Source organism: Notolepis coatsorum (genome assembly GCF_963971535.1).
Source record: "Notolepis coatsorum genome assembly, chromosome: 11".
Lineage (NCBI taxonomy): Eukaryota > Metazoa > Chordata > Actinopteri > Aulopiformes > Paralepididae > Notolepis > Notolepis coatsorum.
Genome location: NC_140175.1, coordinates 69598102 through 69623313, shown reverse-complemented (window position 1 = coordinate 69623313; position 25212 = coordinate 69598102). Strand labels below are relative to the sequence as shown.

Below are 25212 nucleotides of genomic sequence, written 5' to 3'. Positions count from 1 at the left end.
AGACAAATAAGATAGATTGACAGAAAGATAAATAAATAAATACATAAAAAGACAGATGGAAACAGACAGACATAAAGATAGGTAGAAATAAAGATAAGCAGAATGCAAGAGAGACAGACAGACAGACAGACAGACAGACAGATACAGTAGATAGATCACTAGACAGACAGACAGAGGGAGTAACTGAATGGATGTTGTAGGTGGTGAATGTGTTCCCCTCTGAATGAGACCACGGAACAAGAAAATAACAGAAGATAACAGAACAAAGGGGAGGAGAGGAGAAAAACAAATTGTTCCTGTGTGTTGCTCTGTCCCTGCTGTCCTGAACAATGAACGCCTTTGATAAAGAGAGAAACAGAGAGAGACACACACACAGAGAGAATGAGAGAGGGAGACAGAGAGAGACACACAGAGAGAGAGAGAGAGAGAGAGAGAGAGAGAGAGAGAGACACACACACAGAGAGAAAGAGAGAGGGAGACAGAGAGAGACACACAGAGAGACAGAGATATAGAGGGAGACAGAGAGAGAGGCTCACACAGAGAGAGACAGAGATATAGAGGGAGACACAGAGAGATACAGATACACACACAGATAGAGAGATAGAAACACATAGAGAGACAGAGAGGGAGAGAGATACAGATAGAGAGACACGCACAGATACACAGATATACAGAGAGAGAGGCTCACACAGAGATACAGATAGAGAGACACAGATATACACAGAGAGAGGCTCACAGAGAGAGAGATACAGATATACAGAGGCTCACAGAGATACACACACAGAGAGAGAGAGAGAGAGAGAGAGAGAGACAGATAGCGAGAGAGACAGACAGAGACAGAGAGCGAGAGAGACAGAGAGAGAGAGAGAGAGAGAAGACAGAAACAGAGGCCATGGTTACACTGGCGAATACAGCAACGTTTTTGTTGCTGAATGATTACGTTTGCTGTCCAAGTTAAAAAGAAATGCCGTTTTGGCAGGATAACGCGTTGTCCTACTGGCAACGCTGAAAAGGTGTTTCCGTTTTGGATACTCGCTAAAACTCGCAGACAATGGTGCCATGTAATCTGCGTGAGCCGGATACAGAGCCGTTGTTGCTCAACGCCCATGCGCAGTAGAGACCCGCACGGTTATTTCCAGTGTTTACAGCAGAGCTGTCCCAAGTAGCTGCGGCTACCATGTGTTGTCAAGTTATTGTTATAAGGAGCCCAGTCCAAGCTACAACAGTCTGCATTCCCTTAACAATTGTTTGTATTGAGCCGTATTGTACCCATTCTGCAATCTGTTAAATAAAGTTTACATCCATTCATTCTGCTAGCATTAATGTTACCAAGCTGCTAGCCACAATGCTATACTGTTATAATGGCATATCCCAATCACGTTAGCACGTAAGCTAAAAAACTTCGCTGCTAGCCACAATGCTATACTGTTATACTGGCATATCCCAATCACGTTAGCACGTAAGCTAACAAAATCGGCGACGATCTTTTTGTGAGACTAAACTCCGCTCTTGGTGGTCAATTGTGTTGATGTTAGTTTTGTTTCATCAACAAATGAGAGGCAGGGGGGGGCAGGTGGCGCACGGAGATTACGTTCGTCACCAACACCGGGAGACACTGGATTCGCCTGTTCGAATCCAGCTCCCGGCGTTGCTATCAGCTTGGCTGGCCTCTCACACTGATACAATTGGCTGTATCAGGGGGTGGGAAAGCTGAAGGGTGGGTCCTGGGCGTTGTGGACAGCGACCCCTACAGTTCGGTCGGGGCGCCTGCTCAGCAAGGGTTGGAACTAAGGAGAGATAGTGTGGCCTCCCACACGCTACACTCTCCCCGGTGAGAACCTGCGCGGCCAGGTTGGCCTGCCCCAGGCTGCACATGCGTCGGAGGAAAGCATGTGACAGTCTCCGGTCTCCCGGACCAACAGTAGGGGAAAGTACGCAACAACCAGGAAGGGTGGGATGGGAGAAAAATCGGGAAAAAGGAGGGGAAGAAAGATAATAAATAAAAAAAAAAAAAAAAAACTAGAGGCAGAGTGAATGTATCCGTTTTGTTTATTGCACTTTCTTTGCTGAAAAATAAATGCTACGTTGGCTAAATGGCTTACGCGAGGCATTTAAAGATGGTGGATTGTTGATTTTGAGCAGGAAGTGTATTGGCACATTCAACTTTTCTGATTGGTTAGAAATTGCCTTCATGTTTGAACTACATCGCCACCTACTGCTTTGGCATTGTACTACATGTATATACATCACTGTGCTCAGGATGCAAAAACAATGTCTAACTTGCCTGCCATTACGTTGCATTCTGAAAAGCGAAACTGACCCTGAAAACGAAACGAAAACTGGTCGAGACAGAGAGAGATAAGGCACAGCAGGGCTTTCTACACCCCGCCATCTGTGTGGCATGGCAGAGGGTTGGAAAGGAGAGAGAGGAGGGAGGAATGAAGGGAGAGGTGGAGGAAGAGCGGGATGGGGGGCGGAGGGAGGGATGAAGGGAGAGCAGGAAGAAGGGAGCAAGGGATGAAGGGAGAGAGGTGTGGAAGATGAAAGAGGCGGGAGAAAGTGAGAGCGAGAGAGAGAGCGAGAGAGAGAGAGAGGAGGAGGGATGGAGAATCAAGTCAACTGTTTCTTTATAAATACCTTGGGGAAATTGGAATGGATGGAGGGATGGAGGTAAGGATGGAAGGAGCGAGGTGAGAAAGATGAAAAAAGTATGTGTATGTGTGTGTGTGAGAGAGAGAGAGAGAGAGAGAGAGAGAGAGAGAGAGAGAGAGAGAGATAGGCCCCTCCCATGCAGGGGCGGACCTAGCCCATTTGGCGCCCTAGGCGAGATTCACTATGGCTTTTTTCTTCATAGTTCTCTAACGTTAGTCTTTCTTTCCTCAACGTTCAATTCTATAAACACTTGACCGATACCCATCAATGCACAGCGCTCTAGCATGTTCTGACTGTGAACACCTAAAGCTGAGGCTCAGACCGACCGACCGTTTTAGATTTTTGGCTCATTTTCCCTTATGTTAGAATTTTTTTAATGTAAAAATAATGGTTGCAGATATAGAGGGGGGCGCCAAAACTGCACAAAAAAAAAAAATAAAAAAAAAAATATATATATAGGCGACCGCCTATATCGCCTGTAGGAAGGTCCGCCCCTGCTCCCATGCATCAGTACCTCTCCCACAAGAACCTCGGAAGCAGAAAATTGAGAATTCCAAGGTTTTATCTTTTTTCCACATGGAACAGTGTTCCTGCCTCCTCGGCTAATGGCTGTGGCTCTGTTGGGTGGAACAGTTAATGGACCAAGTGAGGTTGGGTTAGATCGACTCTCGGATAATATCCTTCACAGCATCTTTAATGCACGGGTTAGCAGCAGGGATGTAACAATACTAATAGCAGACAGGTAAGAGTATCGGTGTTGTAGCATTTCCATGATACCAAAATACCATGAAACATGTCTAATGTGCTAGAAATCAAAGCAAAGTGACTTGACTTACTGCAATCTTGACACATAGAAAGCACGTTTGATCGCTCTAATGGAGAATCAGAAGTGAAATACTGGACACGTTTCAGTGGAATTACCTTGCTAGGGAACAGCTTGGACCCAAGTTTACTTCCTGTCAGGCACTGATATTAGCAAACCCTGCAGCAGGAAGTGAATTTGGGTCCATTTAGAATGTTTTACGTTGTCAAACCATCTATAGTACAGTAAGTCACACTACTGTGCACCCGTTTGAGTTGTGTTGCAGCTTGCACCTGTCATCGTTTCATAGATTGAAGTGACTGAGGAGGAGGGGTGGGAGGGTACCTCTGGATGCTGAGATTGACACAAACACAAACAAACACACACACACACACACGCACACACACACACACACACACGATACCTACCCTACTGGTGGGCCTCCAGCCTACTTTAGCGAGCGGTTTGAGAGCGCTGATAGGCAGGAAGTAGTAGAGGAAGGAGAGAGGCCATGATCTGAGTCTCAGAGCAGGACGAGACATGCAGCTCAGCTGGCCCAGACGCCTCCGCAAGGCCAACTGGGGGAACTGCAACCTGGGGTGTATCAATATGGAATGGGGTAAGGCTTTCATTTCACTCACAGGTGCACACACACACATGCACACACACACGCATGCAGACACAGACTACATACAAATAAAGACGTATAGATCTCGTAATGGCACAAGGCCAAGTTGGTACAGGATTTTAGAGCTACACATATAGAATGGCTAGAGTGCCACAAATAATGCATAATGTTCTCAGTACAGATTCAGACACACACACACACCCCATAGACACAGGAGTCACATTATACAACACAGCCACAGGTCTGCTAACATGCTACATAGTGGTGCACGATATATCGGCCGCCGATATAATATCGGCCGATATGGCAGTTTTTTTTTCCCATCGGTATCGGTCCGATATCAAGATAGGGCCGATATGGGCCGATATAATAATATTTTTTTTTTTATATCTTTTTCTTTTTACATGTTTTGGCCTTAAATAGTTTCAAAATATCAGTAATTTCTGAAAAAAAGTTTTTAAAAAATGCATTTTGGAAAATAGCTCTTTATTTGATTATCATAAAAAAGTGTTTTCTATACAGAGATATCGACATCGGTAAATATCGGCATCGGCCAGAACAGCAATATTAATATCGGTTATCGGTATCGGCCACAATTTTCACATCGGTGCACATTGCTACACAATCAAGACGGACAACATGATCAAAGGTTCACACATATTATGGACCCAAGAAGAAAGTCCTCTTTTAGTTTAGGATTTAGCCAGGAGAAATTGATTCTCTTGTTGTACTAATCATATTCTGGTATCAAAGCTAGTATGAGTTTAATAAGGTTGTTAGATAAGTTATTAGGCTATTTGCTTACATTTCTTGATTCTAATAAATGGTTGGTAAATCATTTATTATTTGATTACATATTTAGATTCTGATAGAATTGGGTATGAATAGCCTAAATGGTTGGTAAATAATAGATTGTTTGATTACATTTCTTGATTCAGAAGGAAATCCCACCTCCTCATTCCTGACAGACTGAGATGTATCTACAGACTCTGTAAGAGACCAACACAGAGGCTAACACAGTCTAGGCCTACACACTCAGCCAAAACCCTGACAAACACATTCTCTCTCCCATACACACCTACAGACAGTCAAGCATTTACACACACACACACACACACACACACACACACACACACACACACACACACACACACACACACACACACACACACACACACACACACACACACACACACACACACACACACACACACACACACACACACACACACACACACACACACACACACACACACACACACACACACACACACCAAAGAGTTCTATTATGTACAAATAAACACACACCACACCAAAGAGAACTATTATATAGACAGACAGATCGACAGGCATGCCGCACACACACACACACACACACACACATGGGCACAATGGCCCTATACAAAGCCTAGGATAGTCATCAGTATGCACAGCGGTCAGTGGGCACTAAAACTTACATAACAAGTCCAACTATATGGGCTGTTAGCCTGTTACTGCAGAAGAATCATTTAAATGGGTTCTTCTATTGAGTGAGATGACCTTGCAGTTTATACATATCACATCTCTACACACACAACATACTGTAATGACACACTTTCTGCACACTCTGTACTTCCGTTTCATCACTCCATCTCTTTCCTCCTCCTTATTTGCCCTCTTCTTCCCTTTCTCTCCCCCCCCCCTCTCTCACACACGCACACACTACACAGTCCTGTTTGTCAATCTCTCTACCTACTTACCTACCTCCCTCCCTCTCTCTCCCTCCCTCCATCCAATCGCTGTTTAACCATGTTCCACCTGTGATCCATTTAAACCTATCAGGGTTTCCTAGAAAAAGGCCTCAGCGATCAATATTTCATACGCAGAAACCACTCCACTCTCTTTCAAGAGTCCCCTTGTCTCTATCCCTTAATCTGCCTCCATCTTTCTGTCTCTCTCTTCCTCATCTCTCCGCCTCTCTGCTGTCCTTCAAGGGTATCTGTCCCCGGTTCCTTCCCTTAACCCCTTCAGGTGTTTCATCACACCAACTTCTCATTCTCTCATTCTAATGATGACATCAAATGGCTACTGGCTATTGAAGGCTATAGTGGTTGTAGGAAAGAATTCTCTAAAAACCTCAAACATGAAAGGGTTTAAGGGATATTCCAGACATTCTGAGGAGTAAATAGACTGCATTTATAACACTTTTATCCAAAGCCTCAGATTCACCCATTCACTCACACATTCACAGACCAATAGCGAAGGCAACCATGCAAGGTGCCAACCTGCTCATCAGGAGCAGTTGGGAGCAGTCCCTTGCTCAAGGGACACTTCCCAGGAGGAGCCGGACTCAAACCGGGAACCTTCAGATTACCAGACAACCGCTCTACCTCCTGAGCCACTGATCATCTCGGTTCATTCAAACAGGACTTGCACAAATGTTTCAACACAAAAAAAGGAAAACTTCCAAAGCCCTGCCTGCCTTAGATACTGTTGCTATGTCTGCCAAGATGTCAAAATGAACTACCTGCCTCTGCAAATGAGTATTACCCCAAGAAATTAAAGTGCCACGTATCTTCAGGTTACTGTACATTACATTAAATGCAGCTCCACCATCCTTTTACATTGGGTGGAAACATTCTTCAATGTAGTGTCAGAGCGCTGATAATCCAGGAAGAAATGCCTTGGATTGGTGGATCACTGGAATGGCAATCATTACTTTAGTTGGCAATGCCAATAGCGGCCCCAAATCATGTCTCTGAAAAGAAAAATCATATTTAAGTTGTTCTATATAAATTAGTTAACAATGTTACTAATATACCGTTAGTAGGGATGAAAGAAGATGCAGGATATCGATACTGGAGTTGGATATGGTTTGGTTATTGATTTATCTGGTAATTTCCCCAATACAAAAATCCGATACCAAGAACCATGTGTAGCACGTCAGAAAAACAAAGACTTGATTCTTATTGCATTTTTGACACACAAAATGTTAAATCTCTCTAGTTGAGAAAAATGGATTATATATCAATAATTATTTTCTAATGACCCCCAAACTGCTGGCATAAATCTATCCTGTAGTAACAGTGACACATCGGATGGATACTTGATGGGCAGTGGAAGAGAGGAATCAGTGCCTCCCGGTTAGAAAACCACATAGAAGGTGCTACCTGTGATTGTTTTTAGATATATGGGTTTCTATTAGCTTTAGCTAGAACTGCTAACAAATGCCATCATTTGCTACTAGGGGTGTAAAGGTACACGTATCCGTACCGAACCGAACTGTTTCAGTGTGTACCGTACCGTACCGAACGGCTGTAGTGTACCGAACGAATACAACGGTATGTTAACCGCCCACCGGGGGATGTTTTTTTCACAATCTAATATAATTATTATTTTCTTTTCTTTTCAAGTCGATTATTAATTTCAATATAGAATATTCGTTGACAGCCCTACAAGTACAATTAGTTACTGCACACTACATCACCCCTGAGTGGAACATGGAAAGCCAAACTTTCCTCCACTGTACCGAAAAATCTCGCACCGTACCGTGACTTCAAAACAGAGGTACGTACCGAACCGTGGTTTTTGTGTACCGTTACACCCCTATTTGCTACTGCAATATCTCAAAACACAAGTGCCTTTGAATGTAAGAAATCAGAAAGGTTTCTTATAACTGACTGTGTATCAAGGAGACTTCCACTGTCCTCGTCTCTCTCTCTCTGATGGTGTATCAAGGAGACACTTCCACTGTCCTCGTCTCTCTCTCTCTGACGGTGTATCAAGGAGACACTTCCACTGTCCTCGTCTCTCTCTCTCTGACGGTGTATCAAGGAGACACTTCCACTGTCCTCGTCTCTCTCTCTCTGACGGTGTATCAAGGAGACACTTCCACTGTCCTCGTCTCTCTCTCTCTGACGGTGTATCAAGGAGACACTTCCACTGTCCTCGTCTCTCTCTCTCTGACGGTGTATCAAGGAGACACTTCCACTGTCCTCGTCTCTCTCTCTCTGACGGTGTATCAAGGAGACACTTCCACTGTCCTCGTCTCTCTCTCTGACGATGTATCAAGGGAGACACTTCCACTGTCCTCGTCTCTCTCTCTGACGATGTATCAAGGGAGACACTTCCACTGTCCCCGTCTCTCTCTCTGACGATGTATCAAGGAGACACTTCCACTGTCCTCGTCTCTCTCTCTGACGATGTTATCAAGGGAGACACTTCCACTGTCCTTGTCTCTCTCTCTGACGATGTATCAAGGGAGACACTTCCACTGTCCTTGTCTCTCTCTCTGACGATGTATCAAGGAGACACTTCCACTGTCCTCGTCTCTCTCTCTCTGATGGTGTATCAAGGATACACTTCCACTGTCCTCGTCTCTCTCTCTCTGATGGTGTATCAAGGAGACACTTCCACTGTCCTCATCTCTCTCTCTGCTTTCATCTATCCATCCCTTGTTCTTTCCTTCTCTCTCTCTCTCTCTCTCTCTCTCTCTCTCTCCTCCTCTCCATTAGTCTGTCTAAGAGGCTAGATTTATACTTGACCGCAAAGTCCTTGGAAGAAAAAGAACACAGTATTCTCTTTTCAAGTGTTCATATCGTAATGTTTCTGTGGGGGGGGGGTTGTGAGTAGTCGTGAATTAGACGCATCACGCAACTGAGAGGGCCGTGGCTCAACAACAGCATAGCGAGCCCCTCCCCCCCGTGATGGCTGAATGGACAGGGACAAGCTCTGATAGATGATGAATGTTATGCGTGAAGTGGCCCGTCGCTGAAAACAATAAGCGCTGTGTTCCTGCGACCTTCTGCGTGACATTATCCACTGTCATCGTTCTTATGTCCCGTCCAAAGAGAAATGTTTCCTCTCGAGACTTACAGCTAGGTGTGATATACATGAGAGAGTGTGTGTATGCGTATGCGTGTGTGAGTTAGGGCTGGCGATATATAAAATAAAATAAAAAAGAAGAATATTTAGACAATATTTTTTTTACATTGATAAAGATAATCTCCTTAGGTATGGGATATTACATTCCCAACATTATATAATCCAGTTCATCATCAATTTGACTGCTATGGTGATGGGGAGTCAGTGTGGCACGGTCTCCTAGCTGAGGTGAGCAGAGGAAGCCGTGTGTGACACGACTTGACTACAAAGACTGACACTGGGACAGTTTGGTCCTCACCTCTGCAGCGCTAAGCCAGTATAGAAGGTACTATATTTCAAAAGGAACAGAGAAGCTGCTGCTGCTGCTGTTTTTTTAAGGAGACTGCGTAATCCACTCCTCTCTGTAATTGCTTTTTTTATTATTATTATTATTGAGACAGCAGGACGGCTGATGGGGAGAAAGTGTAGGACGGGACATGACAGGATGGGACATGACAGGACGGGACATGAGTCATGACAGGACAGGACGGGGCGGGACAGGACAGGACGGGGCGGGACAGGACGGGACATGCCAGGATGGGACATGACAGGACGGGACATGCCAGGATGGGACATGACAGGACGGAACATGCCAGGACGGGACATGCCAGGATGGGACATGACAGGATGGGACATAACAGGACAGGACGGGGCGGGACAGGACGGGGCGGGACATGACAGGACGGGGCGGGACGGCACATGACAGGACGGGACATGACAGGACGGGACATGACAGGACGGGACATGACAGGGCGGGACATGACAGGACGGGACATGACAGGGCGGGACATGACAGGGCGGGACATGACAGGACGGGACGGCACATGGCGGGGCGGGCGGGACATGACAGGACAGGACATGACAGGACGGGACGGCACATGGCGGGGCGGGCGGGACATGACAGGACAGGACATGACGGGACATGACAGGACGGGACAGGATGGGACTAGATTGGACCAGGGTCATACGTGAGGTGTAACCTAAGACCTGTGACCTAAGAGTCTGATCCTAGGTCAGAAGTTTGATAAATACAAGCCCAGGAGAACTGGTTTAGCCTGGTTTCTATCCCGTTTCCATAATGACACAGATCACCATGTTGCAGAACTGGTTAGCCTGGTTTCTAAGCTGTTTCCATAATGACACAGATCACCGTGTTTCAGAACTGGTTTAGCCTGGTTTCTATCCCGTTTCCATAATGACACAGATCACCATGTTGCAGAACTGGTTTAGCCTGGTTTCTATCCCGTTTCCATAATGACACAGATCACAATGTTGCAGAACTGGTTAGTTTGGTTTCTAAGCTATTTCCATAATGACACAGATCACCATGTTGCAGAACTGGTTAGCCTGGTTTCTAAGCTGTTTCCATAATGACACAGATCACTGTGTTTCAGAACTGGTTTAGCCTGGTTTCTATCCCGTTTCCATAATGACACAGATCACAATGTTGCAGAACTGGTTAGTTTGGTTTCTAAGCTATTTCCATAATGACACAGATCACCATGTTGCAGAACTGGTTAGCCTGGTTTCTAAGCTGTTTCCGTAATGACACAGATCACCATGTTGCAGAACTGGTTAGTCTGGTTTCTATGCCGTTTCCATAATGACACAGATCACCGTGTTGCAGAACTGGTTAGTCTGGTTTCTATGCCGTTTCCATAATGACACAGATCACCATGTTGCAGAACTGGTTAGCCTGGTTTCTAAGCTGTTTCTAAAATGGCACAGATCAGCATCAGATCGTTTCATGCCATTTTTTGAGGCAGGCTGAGGCATGATGCAGCAAAATACATTGAATGATATATAATTATAAAACACAAGATACTTGTCCCTGTGCCCTCATGATGAAAGACAAGCGCTCAATGAAGAAACCTGTCTATCAATAATTATACTATTGAAATATAGCACTTGTTTTTCATGTGTATATTAGGGCTGAACGATTAATCGATTTTAAATGATGCAATAAAAAAAAAAAAAAACGCTATTTTTTATTTTTTTTACCAGGAAGTCCCATTGAGATACAAGATCTCCTTTGCAAGTTGTTGTTATTGTTGTCGGAACGGTTTGGGAGAGGGAGGTAAGGGGTTTTAGATTGTGTGTTGTGAAGTTTAGACTTCAGAGAGGGAGAGTAAAGTACAGAAAAAAAAGGTACCGTTGGGTACCGGTATCGATTCCCAGGTAAAAAGAAACATTTTCAGGCTCGGTGTCCCGAACAGACCCACCGCGTAGGCCAGATGCAAGCCGCATTTTAGAATAAACCTCTGTGGGGCTGCTTAAAACAAATTATAATTATAATCGCAAATTTAATCGCAATCGCAATATCTGTCAGAAAAATCGCAATTAGATTATTTCCCAAAATCGTGCAGCCCTAGTGTATATAATGTAGTGATGCACGATATATCGGCCGCCGATATAATATCGGCCGATATGGCCGTTTTTTTACACATCGGTATCGGTCCGATATCAAGATGGGGCCGATATCCGATATTAAAATTTTTTATTTTTTTTTTATTTTTATTTTTATTTTTTTTTATAATCTTTTTTTTTTGTACATGTTTTGGCCTTAAATAGTTTCAAAATATCAAAATATGTCATTTCTGAAAATAAGTTACAAAAGTAAAAAAATTATGCGTTTTGGAAAATAGCTCTTTATTTGATTATCATAAAAAAGTGTTTTCTATACAGAGATATCGACATCGGTAAATATCGGTATCGGCCAGAACAGCAATATTAATATCGGTTATCGGTATCGGCCACAATTTTCACATCGGTGCATCACTAATATAATGTAAATATCTATAGATATTAGTTTATAAGTGTTAAACTATAAACACTGAGACAGACGGAGAACAGAGACAGTGAGAACAGACAGACATCTCCTATGTACGTGTGTTTGTTCAACTGAGGCTGTAAGAGTCACAGACAGGGCCTTTAAGCAGATAAGAAACAGGGCTTGTGGGCCAAGGTCATCCACAGAGGCACTTCATATCAACATTCTTGAACCACACAGACTCTCCAGAGAGGGGTGCAGAGCAGACCGAAAGAACAGCGACTCGCTTAGTAACGAGATTGGTGTTGCTATGGCTAACAGCCCTTGCTAGGGAAATATAGCTGTGGGTTCTTACGGGTTGACTCAGACAAGCAGACGAGCGTTGACAGCGAGACAGCAGACATCCCTCCACCCTCCTCAGAGGCTGGAGGGTGGGGGAGGAGCACGCCACGAGGACATAACTAGCTTCGGCTAATGGGGTAGATAGCAGCTTCGGCTAACAGGACAGGCTTCGGCTAGGGATCTAGGCCGCAACCATCAAGAGATATAGAATTATTCATTTAGTTTCTTCACCTTTCAAAGACTTTCAATCTGTTCCATCTTGTACGAGTCTTGCGTTTATGAAATAAACATAACCATCAAGGAAAGAGACCACGTTTCCAGTGTTGATTCTTCTGATTACGGATGTACCAACGGGTGATACAGGGTGTGACAGCCAGTAAGGTAACCATCGACAAATAACAAACACAACGCAGACTTCATGGAACAGCAGGTGACGAGTTGATTAGAGGCTGAACACCACCTTAATCTAACATTATAGAACAACACACTACTAATGTATTGCATGGCATAACGGCCCCAAACAACATTGCCACCACTGCAACAGTAGCCTAGCCTAAGCTTACAAACGGTTCACAGTCTGTCAGTCACTACCACATACAATAAAACGGTAACGTCACTCCCCAGGGCCAAACCTAGCCATCTGTTCACATATCTGCCTAACTGACTGACTGTCAATTATAATGGATTGTCATATGAGCCATCTGCTCTCTCTGAATACTGTGCGTGTGTCTGTACTCTGTAGTGGTAAACAGGGCAGTAGGCTGTTGGACAAACAAGCAGTGAGTGATTACTTAAACCAATCACAACCATATGGAAAATATGTTTCCAAATCTTACTTAGAAAAAAAGTTGTATACACAGTCTACCAAAACCTTCTAATTGAAAATGGTAAATGGTGCATTTTTATATAGCGCTTTTATCCAAAGCGCTTTACAATTTTCGTCCTCACATTCACCCATTCACTCACACATTCAGACACCGACGGTGGAGGCAATCATCCAAGGTGCCAACCTTCACATCGGGAGCAATTAGGGGTTAAGTGTCTTGCTCAAGGACACTTCGACACGCTGCCTGGGAGGAGCGGGAATCGAACCAGGAACCTTCAGATTACCAGACGACCACTCTATACCTCCTAGGTCACTGGCGCCCAAAGATAGTGGTAAATGCACACAGTATATACGATTCCTACAAGGTGAGAGGAAAATGTACCAACACAATACACACTATCTCTCCCCCTCTGTCTTTCTTACTATCCCACATGCACACACACACATCTCACTGGAGCCAGACGTTTGGAATGTCAAGTAGAGACCATGTCGCCGTGACATTACACTGCTGCCCTCGGTAAACATGCACCCACCCACCCACCCCCACACACACACACACACACACACACACACACACACACACACACACACACACACACACACACACACACACACACACACACACACACACACACACACACACACACACACACACACACACACACACACACACACACACACACACACACACACACACACACACACACACACACACACTCCCAGATATCTACACTCACTACCACCCTCCCTCTCTCCCTTTCTTTATATTACACACATATGCACACACATAGCCTTCTATCTACGTCATGCCCTTATAGGCTGTACATCATATCTATGTTGACGACACGTGTGCAACCGAACCGACTGCTGCTATTGTTCTACCAGTCGTTTGCAGCCATCCTCCTCTTTTTTGCTGTGGTGTGCTGGGGGGGGGGGGGGGGGGGCAACATCAACTCGAGGGACTCCAGCAAGCTGAACAAGCTGGTGAAGAAGGCTAGCTCAGTAGTGGGTGGTGAGCTGGATAACCTAGAGGTGGTGCCTGAGAGGAGGATGAGGAAAAAGCTAGAAGCCATCCTGGAGAACCCCTCTCACCCACTCTACGAGGAGCTAGCCAGAATGAAGAGCATGTTCAGCCTAAGACTCACCCCCCCCCCCCCCCCCCCCCCCCGACACACCACAAACCTTATAACTCATACTGTATCATGTATGTCAATGCTCCACTTATTTGATCTACTATCATGTATACATACTTTGTTAGCTCACCATTCTACGGAGATCTAGGGTAGGTCTCCAGTGCTGTAACCTATAGGTCTCTCCATGTTGCAACATGTCATTCTGTCCGAAAATTATATCCTTAATCAAAGACCGTTGTCTGCCTCTGTGAATAATCTGGTTAAATTAGTCCACAACACAAGGAATGAAGAGAATCTGTCATGTTTGACTGGGCAGTAATCTAACATACAGTATAATAGAATACTAAAGAGAGATGAGATGAGTGTAAGAAGATTATGTCAGAAGGCAGAAAATGCATGTTTCTTATAAAACTTTATAAAGGCAGAAATATATATCTATTCATCATATTATCCCATAAGGTAAATGGTTCATTTATATAGTGATTTTATCCAACGTGCTTTACAATTTCTGTTCCTCACATTCCCCCATTCACTCACACATTCACACACCGATGCAATGGACCTGTCTCAAACCCTGCCCTCTTTTCTTGATCCTCCAATCACAACTGTGATTGGAGGTAAGCGACAGTTGTGATTGGAGGATCAAGAAAAGAGGGCAGGGTTTGAGACAGGTCCATTAGGGGTTAAATGTCTGGTTCAGGGACACTTCTGACGCGCTGCCTGGGACGCTGCCAGACGACCGCTCTACCTCCTGAGCCACTGTCGCCCCATATGGACAATGCCTAACCATTCAAATCAAAAGCAACACCTTCAGACCTAAGATATATATATATATATATATATATGTATATAAACACCATCTCCTAAAATATATGAAAAAAACAACAACATTTGAATGGCATATTTTGCCTGAAATCTAAGGCTTATAAACCAAGGCAGCGATATTCAAGAGACTTGAAGTCTAACTGAGCTGGTTAGAAGGAGAACTACACATTGCTTTTAACAATCTAAAGCTATAAACAGATGTTCCTCTTAACAGCTGATGCTGCTAAATAGTTGTACTGTTATGATTATCTAGGCTAGAGTTCAGTGCTGCTACAGCAATAACCTGCTTTATATCTGGGCCTTGTTCTCTACTACTAACCTAAAAGAGGAACGCAAGAGGAGCCGATCCTCTCATACCATCTCATGCAGGACACTTTCTGTGTTGCATGTACAGTATACTTGAGCGATGATATTATCTCCCTCCTAGCAATTAACCTGTTTTATCAGCTAAGGCCTGATTAGATAAATCAGTAAAGTACATAATAAAGTACTAAATAAAGTCCATAAACGTCATTGACTGGTCAATCTTATTGAAGAGAGTGTTTTGATCGACCAAAGTGAACAAAGTGAAAGAGAAACAACTAAAGAAAATGCAAAGAAATCTCCTCGTTTTTCACCATTGACCATATTCACACAGTGGGTCATTTCTGCACTTATGTCATGCTCAGCTTGGGTTCCTTTCCACCCTGTTCCCACCCTGGGAACCCAACCTGAGCATGAAGTAAGAGCAAAATGGCAGTGGTGTGAATATAAATATGTCAATGTTTGTTGTGAGTGTAAAAAGGTGCCACAGTGTGCTAACGCCTGATTAACAACACATCAGTACAGCCGACTGCATCCATACGTCTCAGCCACCCTGACCATTTGATGAGGCCTCTGCACACAGAACATCACAGTTGGCTGGTGTCTGGGACTGTGCTCCCAGGGGAAGATCAATCAATGCCAAAACATTACTGAAGAGGATTCCTGTTGGTGTTTTGTGACTAAGGCCTGGTCTTATCTGTTGGTACAGAGCACAGGAACACTGGTAGGAGAGGAGAGAAGAGAGGAGAGCAGAGGAGAGGAGAGTGGGGGAGAGGAAGGGAGAGGGGAGGGGAGGAGAAGAGAGGTGAGGAGAGAAGAGGAGAAGGTGTGGTATGATGTTTTAACCAAGCTAAACTCCAGATTATGTGCCATGTGTCCATCAGGCAACCAGGAAGTGGGTCAAATCTGACCTGGAGGTGCTGAGCCAGCACATGGGGCCCAACAGAGCTAGACTGGTTTGTATTGAAGGGCCAATTGCAAGAATTGGGCTGCAATGGGGTTACAAATCTAATACTAGTCATAATACTGTGTGTCCTGTGCAGAAAATGGAAGAAACAAGAGAAGGTAATATCATCCCAGCAGGTCAGATTTGGAAGTACAACACCTAGCGAGATTCGTCTTATGAAGTCTCTCACAGGCCAAGCATTGTATTGTATGTAAAAAATGAATATCTATGTGTCCTTGACTAGTCTGAATGACAGGATATAGACTGTGGGTATATAAGCATGCCATTGGCTGACTATTTCAGTCGGGTTATTCTCCTTCCCTTCTGCTATTAGCGACAGTTTTGCAACAAGGGCACCGTCGCTGCTTCCTGCCTGGGCTTAGTGTCGCCCAGGATGATTGTGATTGGTTTAAAGAAATACAGAACATAAGCCAGAACATTTCCCCCCTATAGCGGAATGATAATAGGTTCAGCCAGACCTCTCTCCGGCACTAACGTAGTGTGGAGAGAGGTATGACTAGTCCCCGACTAAATAAACTTGTCGACTAAATACAATAATCATAGATTTTGACGACTAATCGATTAGCTGATTTAGTAAAGTTCTGATCTGTAAAATGTCTGTAAAAAATCTGTTTCCCACGTGCAGAAAGACCTCTTTAACAGAGATGAGAAGAGGCTATCAGAGGACTGAGGTTATGTTTAGACGACTAAGTCCTGTCAGCGCTAATCAGTCTAAAGGTATTACGACCCAGTCTAACTCTATTAACCCGTACAGCTTAAGTTAGTGATACTCAACTGGATACACGTCAAATCACACCACCGCCACCCCCCCCCCCCCCCCCACACACACACACACACACACACACACACACACACACACACACACACACACACACACACACACACACACACACACACACACACACACACACACACACACACACACACACACACACACACACACACACACACACACACACACACACACACACACACACACACACACACACACACACACACACACACACACACACACACACGGCTATATATAGAGGGAGGGCTACACAGATCAACAGTTGTCAACAAGCAGACCACTAGACAGGTAACAGAGTATATGCGTCAGCAGCCCCTTAATGTACGTTTCCCGCCTTGGTCTCCAATTATAGGATAGGATAGGATTTGGCCGGTAAATTAGAATCTCATCTGCCACGTTGGCGAACACCCTGGGGCGACAGTGGCTCAGGAGGTAGAGCGGTCGTTTGGTAATCAGAAGGTTCCTCGTTAGATTCCGGCTCCTCCCTACAGTCGTGTCAAAGTGTCCTTGAGCAAGACACTTAACCCCTAACTGCTCCCAATGAGCAGGTCGGCACCTTGCATGGTTACCTCTGCCGTCTGTGTGTGAATGTGTGAGTGAGTGGGTGAATGTGAGGCATAAGATGCAAAGCACTTTGGATAAAAGCGCTATATCAATGCATTCCATTTAGGATGTGTAGGGCTGTCCCCTCTTAGTTCATCAATTGGTTGGTTAGGTCTTCATCGTCAACCTTGTTGGTTGATTAGTCGATTTCTATGCTTTTATGCTGAATGAAATTAAGAACATCTCTGGTGAGAACGACATCTAAAGAGGTCCTTCTGGATGACTGCATCGTGTGGGAAACACCATTTTAAAGATATGTTGATTAAAATCAACTAATTGCAAAGTCTATGACCGCTAGTAGACCGTTTCTTTAGTTGAGGACAGCCCTAAGCGGATGTGTGCTATGTTTTAATTAATTCATGACTATTTGTTTGATCACAGGTTTCACCCCGTCTCTCCACAATTGTGTATTCTGTTCTAAAGCTTGTGTTAAAAGTCTACTCAGACGGCTTAACCCTTTCACTGCCACACGACAGAAGGTTAGCCCTTTACTATCACACAACCGACGGCAATGCTCCATCATTAGCATCATTAGCTCCGCAAATGCGGAGCTAATGATGCTAATGATGGAGCATCGCCGTCGGTTGTGTGATAGTAAAGGGCTAACCTTCTGTATTGTCACAGTGAAAGGGTTAACCGGCTGTCATGTGGCAGTGAAAGGGTTAATGTGCATCTATTTAGGGAGTCTGCAGAACTAGGACATGGTCATCAGCACGGCAGGGGATCACAATCCCAACAACCACTGGCCACATCTGTTAGACTCCACCTGCAGCTGGTTGGTCTGTCTGCTGTACCAGAATCACCTTTTGTTTTTTTTTCGATTGATCTGATAATCCAATATTAATCTGATCCGTTTCCATCAGATTAACGTGAAACAACCGTTTTTTCACATCACCATATCACTATTGATTGATCTGGTTGATCATTCCATGAATTTGGAATCTGGCTTCTGAGAATGCTGGTGATATGGTGTGAAGTGGCTTCCTAGGATCAGACAGCCACTGTGGTCAGCAGATGAAGAGAATAGATTCCTACCCTGGTTGGCTATCAGGGATGTTGGGAAGCACTGAGCCAGACAATAGAACCTTCCAATCTCTCTCCACTGACTTCTATTATAAGTAACACCTCTGCTGTACAATAATTTCAATAGATCATCAGTTACTACAGTCACTATAGTAGGTACAGTGGGAGAACACACACATACAGCATATACGATTCCTACAAGGTGAGAGGAAAATTTACCAACACGCATACACACTATCTCTCCCCCTCTGTCTTTCTTACTATCCCACATGCACACGTGCACACACACACACACACACATCTCACTTCTCCCTATCAATGTGACAATGTGGAGCCAGACGATCGGAATGTCAAGTAGAGACCATGTCGCCGTGACATTACACTGCTGCCCTCGGTAAACACACATGCATGCCCCCACACACACACACACACTCACTCACTCACACACTCACACACTCACACACTCACACACTCACACACACACACACAGGGGAGGAAATTAGGCCACTTTACTGGCCAAATGCTGGTATTTTTTACGTTTGGCTGGTAAAAAAAATCAGATACCCGCCAGTTGGCTGGTAAGCCAAAAAGTTAGTTTCCTCCCCTGCTGGCGAGTATACAAAAAAATAAAACATTCTGCAATCACTGCACTGGCAAATGGTGCGCGTCTTCTGAGTGTTCGCTTTAGTTGACAGTGCCACGAGAGCACTGCACAAGACCACCCGCGGACAATACATATAATGTTTAATAAACGTTTGCGCAGTACTGGCCAACCCGCGGACATATAATAATAAAAGTCCCGCGGTACTAGGCTAGCCATCAGGAGCACTCGCAAACAGATAACGTTAAACACAGCAGAAGATGGAAAACAGACAGACTGACCAACGGGGAACTGCATCCAACCCTAGTACAACCCTTGAGTATAAGTTACTAAGGACACATTTAAATCACAGAGGTGTAATGTTAGTCTACTGGAACTGTATACAGTGGTTAGCTTCTAGTTAGCGTTTTAGCTATAGCTGCTTGCTAGCTAACGTTAGCCCCGTGTGCTCAAAGCAGCCAGCTAGGTGTATCTGTTATGACTATAATGTTTCCAAAAAAGCACCGGACTACGACGTAAGGTTAGACATTTTATTTCATGCTCAAAAGCCCCTGGCTTGCACATCGCAGTCACGAAAGGGGCTAGCTCAACCAGTGCACTGTGCACAACAGCACACCAACCCAACTGACGTTACCACAACACTTGACGGTACTTCACAGCACTGTCGTCGTAAGACCACCGTGCTGTCTTAAAGGCACAGTGTGCCTACCCAGATGCATACACAACATTGACACGGCTTGACATACAAAGAAGTAATTATCACAATTAGCGATTTTTTTTGTCTGGTAAAAAATCTGTTTGGCTGGTAAAAAAAATCAGATACTCGCCAGTTGGCTGGTAAGCCAAAAAGTTAGTTTCCTCCCCTGCACACACACACACACACTCTGACAGGCCTACAGTGTGCAATCTGTTAAGAGCGGCATGTACAATCACTGATATGTGTGTCTGACAGTCAGGATATCCGATCAGTCGAGTGCTCTGCTACAGAGCAGTCAGTCAGTGTTGCACTGTTGCTGTTAATGAAAGAACCGTATACAGCTGACCTGACTGCAGCCTTCCTTAAGGCCCTCCCATAGTCGAGCGGACCATACACAGACATACAGGGGCGACAGTGGCTCAGGAGGTAGAGCAGTCGTCTGGCAATCCGGAGGCTCCCGGTTCGATTCCAGCTCCTCCCGGGCAGCGTGTCGATGTGTCCTTGAGCAAGACACTTAACCCCTAATTGCTCCCGATGAGCAGGTTGGCACCTTGCATGGTTGCCTCCGCCGTCGGTGTGTGAATGTGTGAGTGAATGGGTCAAATGTGAGTAACAAATTGTAAAGCGCTTTGGATAAAAGCGCTATATAAAAAAGCAGCCATTTACCATACACGGAGCAGACTCCCGCGGGCTCAAAGCTGACCCAAACGGTACTCAAAGCAGACCCAAAGCAGAGTGCGAAGCTCCTATTTTCTGACGCGCGGACGTCCGCGCCGCTGACTTGGTGTCACACAAAACGCTTGTCACATAAAACTGCCCGTTTTATTATCGAAATATTGGAAACGGAGATAACACTCTTTATTTTGACATCGGATGACGACGACATGACAGAAGTTGAACAGCGTGGGGAAAATTGTGTAAACTGGCGCGAGACATGTAGGAAATTGGTCCGCGGAGATCTGCTCGACTAAGAAAGCTCAAAGAGTCCAGTGGACCTCCGCAGAGTCCAGTCCGTGTACAGTCCGCTCGACTATGGGAGCACCTTTACACTTCAAGAACCAACAGTATACTGCTGACCTGACTGCAGCCTTCCTTACACTTAAAGCAATGATACACTGGCAACATTTTGAGCAATGCAGACTGGCAATTTGGTCCTGGAATATCAATACATACACCACAATGAAGCCTGGCTACACTGTCCAGCATAACTGTTAAAGCAATGACACCTGCCATGGGCCACTTTCTGAGGCAACTGCGATGGGCAATATTGCCTGCAGCAAGGGATGGGAACAACTAATTGACTAACCGACTAACCAACCAACCATAGCAACGGTAGCTTTCTAAGTTTAAAGTAAACCCTGGTCTCTCTGGTGTTTCTATACTGTCCATAAAGGGACAGAACACATCTGAAGAATAGTCCATTATGACCAATCACTGACCTCAAAACACAGAAGGAAAACACATTGGGCCTTGACTAATGCAGTACAGTGGGCCAAGAATGGGCATGGCTGAATGCATGCTCTAGGACAGGGGTTCCCAAACTTTTCAGGCCGGGACCCAGAAAATAAGGCGTCAGAGAGCCGCGGCCCAATGCACATCGTCAGGCTTTTTTTTTTTGCCAGGCGACGATTTTTTAAGCCAAATATCACTTCAATCCTATTAAGTTAGTTCAAGTTAGTTATTCATTTATATGTGCTATTTATGAGAGGGATAACTTGTTGCAAAATAATAATGATAATAATAATAGCCTCATTAAAATACTATTGTTGCTTCGGTTGTTTTCAGCGTTTTATGTGCATAATCTGTTATTTAGTTTGAAATGTTCGTTGAAATAAGTAGATTTTTCGTTTTTGTTTATTTATTAAGTTAATATAAAACCATATAGGCACATTTTAGAATACAATAGAATAGAATTTTAGAATACAACTAGAAACACTGTCCTGGCCTGCTTCTAAGTTCAGTGGCCTGACAAAAAAAAAAGAAAAAAGAAAAAAAAAAATCATCTCGCGGCCCTCCCGTGGCTGCTCGCGGCCCACCTTTGGGTCGCGACCCCGACTTTGGGAACCACTGCTCTAGGAATCAGACTTAAAAATGTTCTCTGTCTTGTCTCTAAGTTGTCTCCCTCTCTCTGTATTATCCGCACTATGTCGTTTGTCGTTATTGTTAAAGTCCATGTACTGTGTTTGTCCCTGTACTGTGTTTGTCTGTATGTTATAATGCCATGTATGTAAAGCGCTTTGAGATTCCTAATGTAAGGCGCTATATAAAATAAATGTATTATTATTATTATTATTGCTGGGTCAGGTAAAGCTAGCTGAATATATTCTCTAAACTAGACTAGAGTCTAAAGGACTGGAAGACGCAAGAGCCACACACTGGTTTAGAGAAGAAAATGCTCTCAAGGCTATTAAATAATAAATAGTGAATGCATTTTAACCCTCTGAGACATGATGGCATAGTCAGAACTGTCATTTAGAGGCTGTAGCGGACTCAGTTGAAATAATACTTAAATAACTATTTAAATGTATCCCTTGACCTCTCACCTCAAGATATATCTGAATCAACATGCATTCTATGGGTAGCTAGCCCAGAGTCTCCCCTTTACATACATTACATTGGCCACATTATGCTAGTTTCACTGGACCAGCTCTTCCACACCCACCACAAGCTGCACTGTTATCTCTGCATGTTCAACTCCTAGGCTGCTCATTGAATGCTTATTCTAACCACATGAAAGAAATATAGAATATACGTATATTATAGAATATAGAATTTGTCTGTTCCATTCAACCAGTGAATCAGAGAGGGAGAGAGAGGGGAAGAGAGAGAGAGAAATGGAGGGGGGGGGGGGGGGGAAAAGACGGAGAGAAAGATGGAGGAAGGGAGAGAGAGAAAAAGATGGAGAGAAAAAGACAGAGAGAAAGATGTAGAGAGAGAGAAAGAGAAAGAGAGAGAGAGAGAGCCATTTATCCTGTCTGATCTCTCTACAATTCAAAAGACAACACACAGACAGCCAGTAGTGTAGCCAACTAGCTTGACACAGCTGCTCCAAACAAGCCTCTCCACACATCAACGTTCCAATCAGGTCAGGGTTTAAAATACATTTCAGGAAGCTTATCTTCTTCTAAAAGTAATAATGAAACTGTTTTCAAATCCAACATATTAAAAAACATTATTGAGAATGATCACTAACAAAGGAAATGTTGTGCATTTGCTTTTTGAGTTGACTGAATTGAAATGGAAGTGACCACAACCCTACTCAAACACCTAAACGCAGATACATTATTTCAATGGAGAACCTATGTGGCACTTCACCAAAAAAACAATGCTTACAGCACCATGAAATGATGTAGATGAAAAAAAGCAATACATAGTCTTATAGGGACTGCTACCTTATCATATCATGGAGTTGTAATTAACACAACACAAGGATTCAATGTCCCTTCTATCCTTACCTCCATCTCGAAAGTCATGGAAAAAATTGTATATGAACAGGTAGAAAAATACCTTGCGGAAAAAAATCGAATCTACGAATTCCAATCTGGCTTCAGAACATCCCACTCCACTGACACATGCCTTCTCTATTTAAACGACCACATCAAACAAGAGGTGGACGCGGGCAAATACTGCAGCATGGTCATGCTGGACCTACAAAAGGCCTTCGACACCGTCAATCACACCATTCTGATTGACAAGCTAAAAGCAATTGGTTTTGATAGTCTATCAGTGAGCTGGATGCAATCCTACCTGGAGGGGAGAGAGCAGATGGTGGAGGTAAACGGTACCCTATCCCCCCCCCTCACAGTAAGCTGTGGTGTTCCACAAGGAAGCATACTAGGTCCGCTACTGTTCCTAATTTATGCAAATGACATGTCGTCAGCTTGTGACTGCAACTTGTTCCTGTTTGCGGACGACTCAGCCCTGCTGGTCTCTGACAAGAACAAGTCACAGGTTGAAAAAACCCTCAGCTCAGAACTAGGCAAAATCTGCATATGGCTCGCTGATAACAAACTATCATTACACATGGGCAAAACAGAGTCCATTCTCTTCGGTTCAAATAACAAACTCAGCAAGACCGACGGCTTCTCAGTTACAGTGGGTGACAATATTGTCACAAGGAAAGAAGATATTACCTACCTGGGTTCCATCCTAGAGGCAAATCTTTCTGTGACAAAATGGCATCCAATGTAATAAAAAAAAGTCAACCAACGAACTCGATTCTTGTACCGGATCTCCTCACTGGTAAACAAGAATACCCTGAAGACTCTGGCAGGAGCACTCATTCAAGGGTACTACGACTATGCTTGCACCTCATGGTACCAAAGCACCTCAAAGGCGCTAAAAACAAAATTACAAACATCTCAAAACAAACTGGTCAGACTACTGCTTGACCTTACTCCTAGAACCCACCTCACCCCTGCTCACTTTGACAACCTAGGATGGCTTAGAGTAGACGACAGAGTACAGCAACTTGCAATGGGCCTGGTCTACAAGATACACTACACGACCAAGGTACCCATGTACATGTCAAAATACTTCCCAAAGGTCAGTGAATACCACGATCACAACACCAGAGGGAGCTCCACAAATCATGTTAAACCCAGATTCGGCTCAAACAAGGGACTAAACACGTTTCGCAATTATGCCACATCAATGTGGAACGCCCTACCCAAAGCTGTAAAGGAATGTGAATCACTACCCACTTTCAAAAACACTCTCAAAAAACACCTAAGGGAGACTGCAATACGAAACTGGCCACTGTAAATGTCCGAACACAACCCCCTCCAATGTACAGTAAATTACCAAGTATGGTCATATGGTCATCCAACGTACAGTTTTGTTTGTACAGTTGTACAGTGTACCCCACCCACCCCACTCCTACCCAACCCCCCCCCCCCCCCCCCCCAACCACCTCCAATGTACAGTCCCCCCCCCCCCCCCCCTACCCAATCCAATGTACAGTTTCTACGTCAAATGTATATACTTTTTTTTCTGGACTCCTTTTGTATCACAAACGGTACTGTATTTGCAAATATGGTATGTCATAAATGTATAGATGTAGCAGTACTGCTACATGAAGCATTCTAAATTATGTTGCAACGGAATAATGCTTCATGTGCCCAATCAACATCCACTAGCATGCTTAGTATGATGCTAACAAATGCTAATATTTTCTGCTTCAAAACACTGCTGCAAGTGCTTTTTGGATGGACTACAACTAAGGACTCCAAATGTGTGGCCAATAAGGTAAGCCTCTTAACATTTATATTCAACGTGGGTCGTCCTTTTAATAAGCCTCCTCCAGTCTAACAGGAAACATAACAAACCACGTGGCCCGGATATCC

The 25212-nt window shown here is 44.3% G+C and overlaps 1 protein-coding gene across 2 annotated transcripts in view; it reads right to left on the bottom strand.

The window, feature by feature from the left end:
- pisd (phosphatidylserine decarboxylase) overlaps window positions 1-25212 on the bottom strand; it is a gene marked incomplete at its 5' end in the record, with an annotated part of 79734 nt that overhangs the window by 41617 nt on the left and 12905 nt on the right. For both annotated transcript variants that reach the window (XM_084325321.1, XM_084325320.1), the window contains one exon: window positions 3883-4048. In XM_084325321.1, the coding sequence (XP_084181447.1) occupies window positions 3883-4048 (166 nt within the window). The remainder of the gene's footprint in view (window positions 1-3882; window positions 4049-25212) is intronic.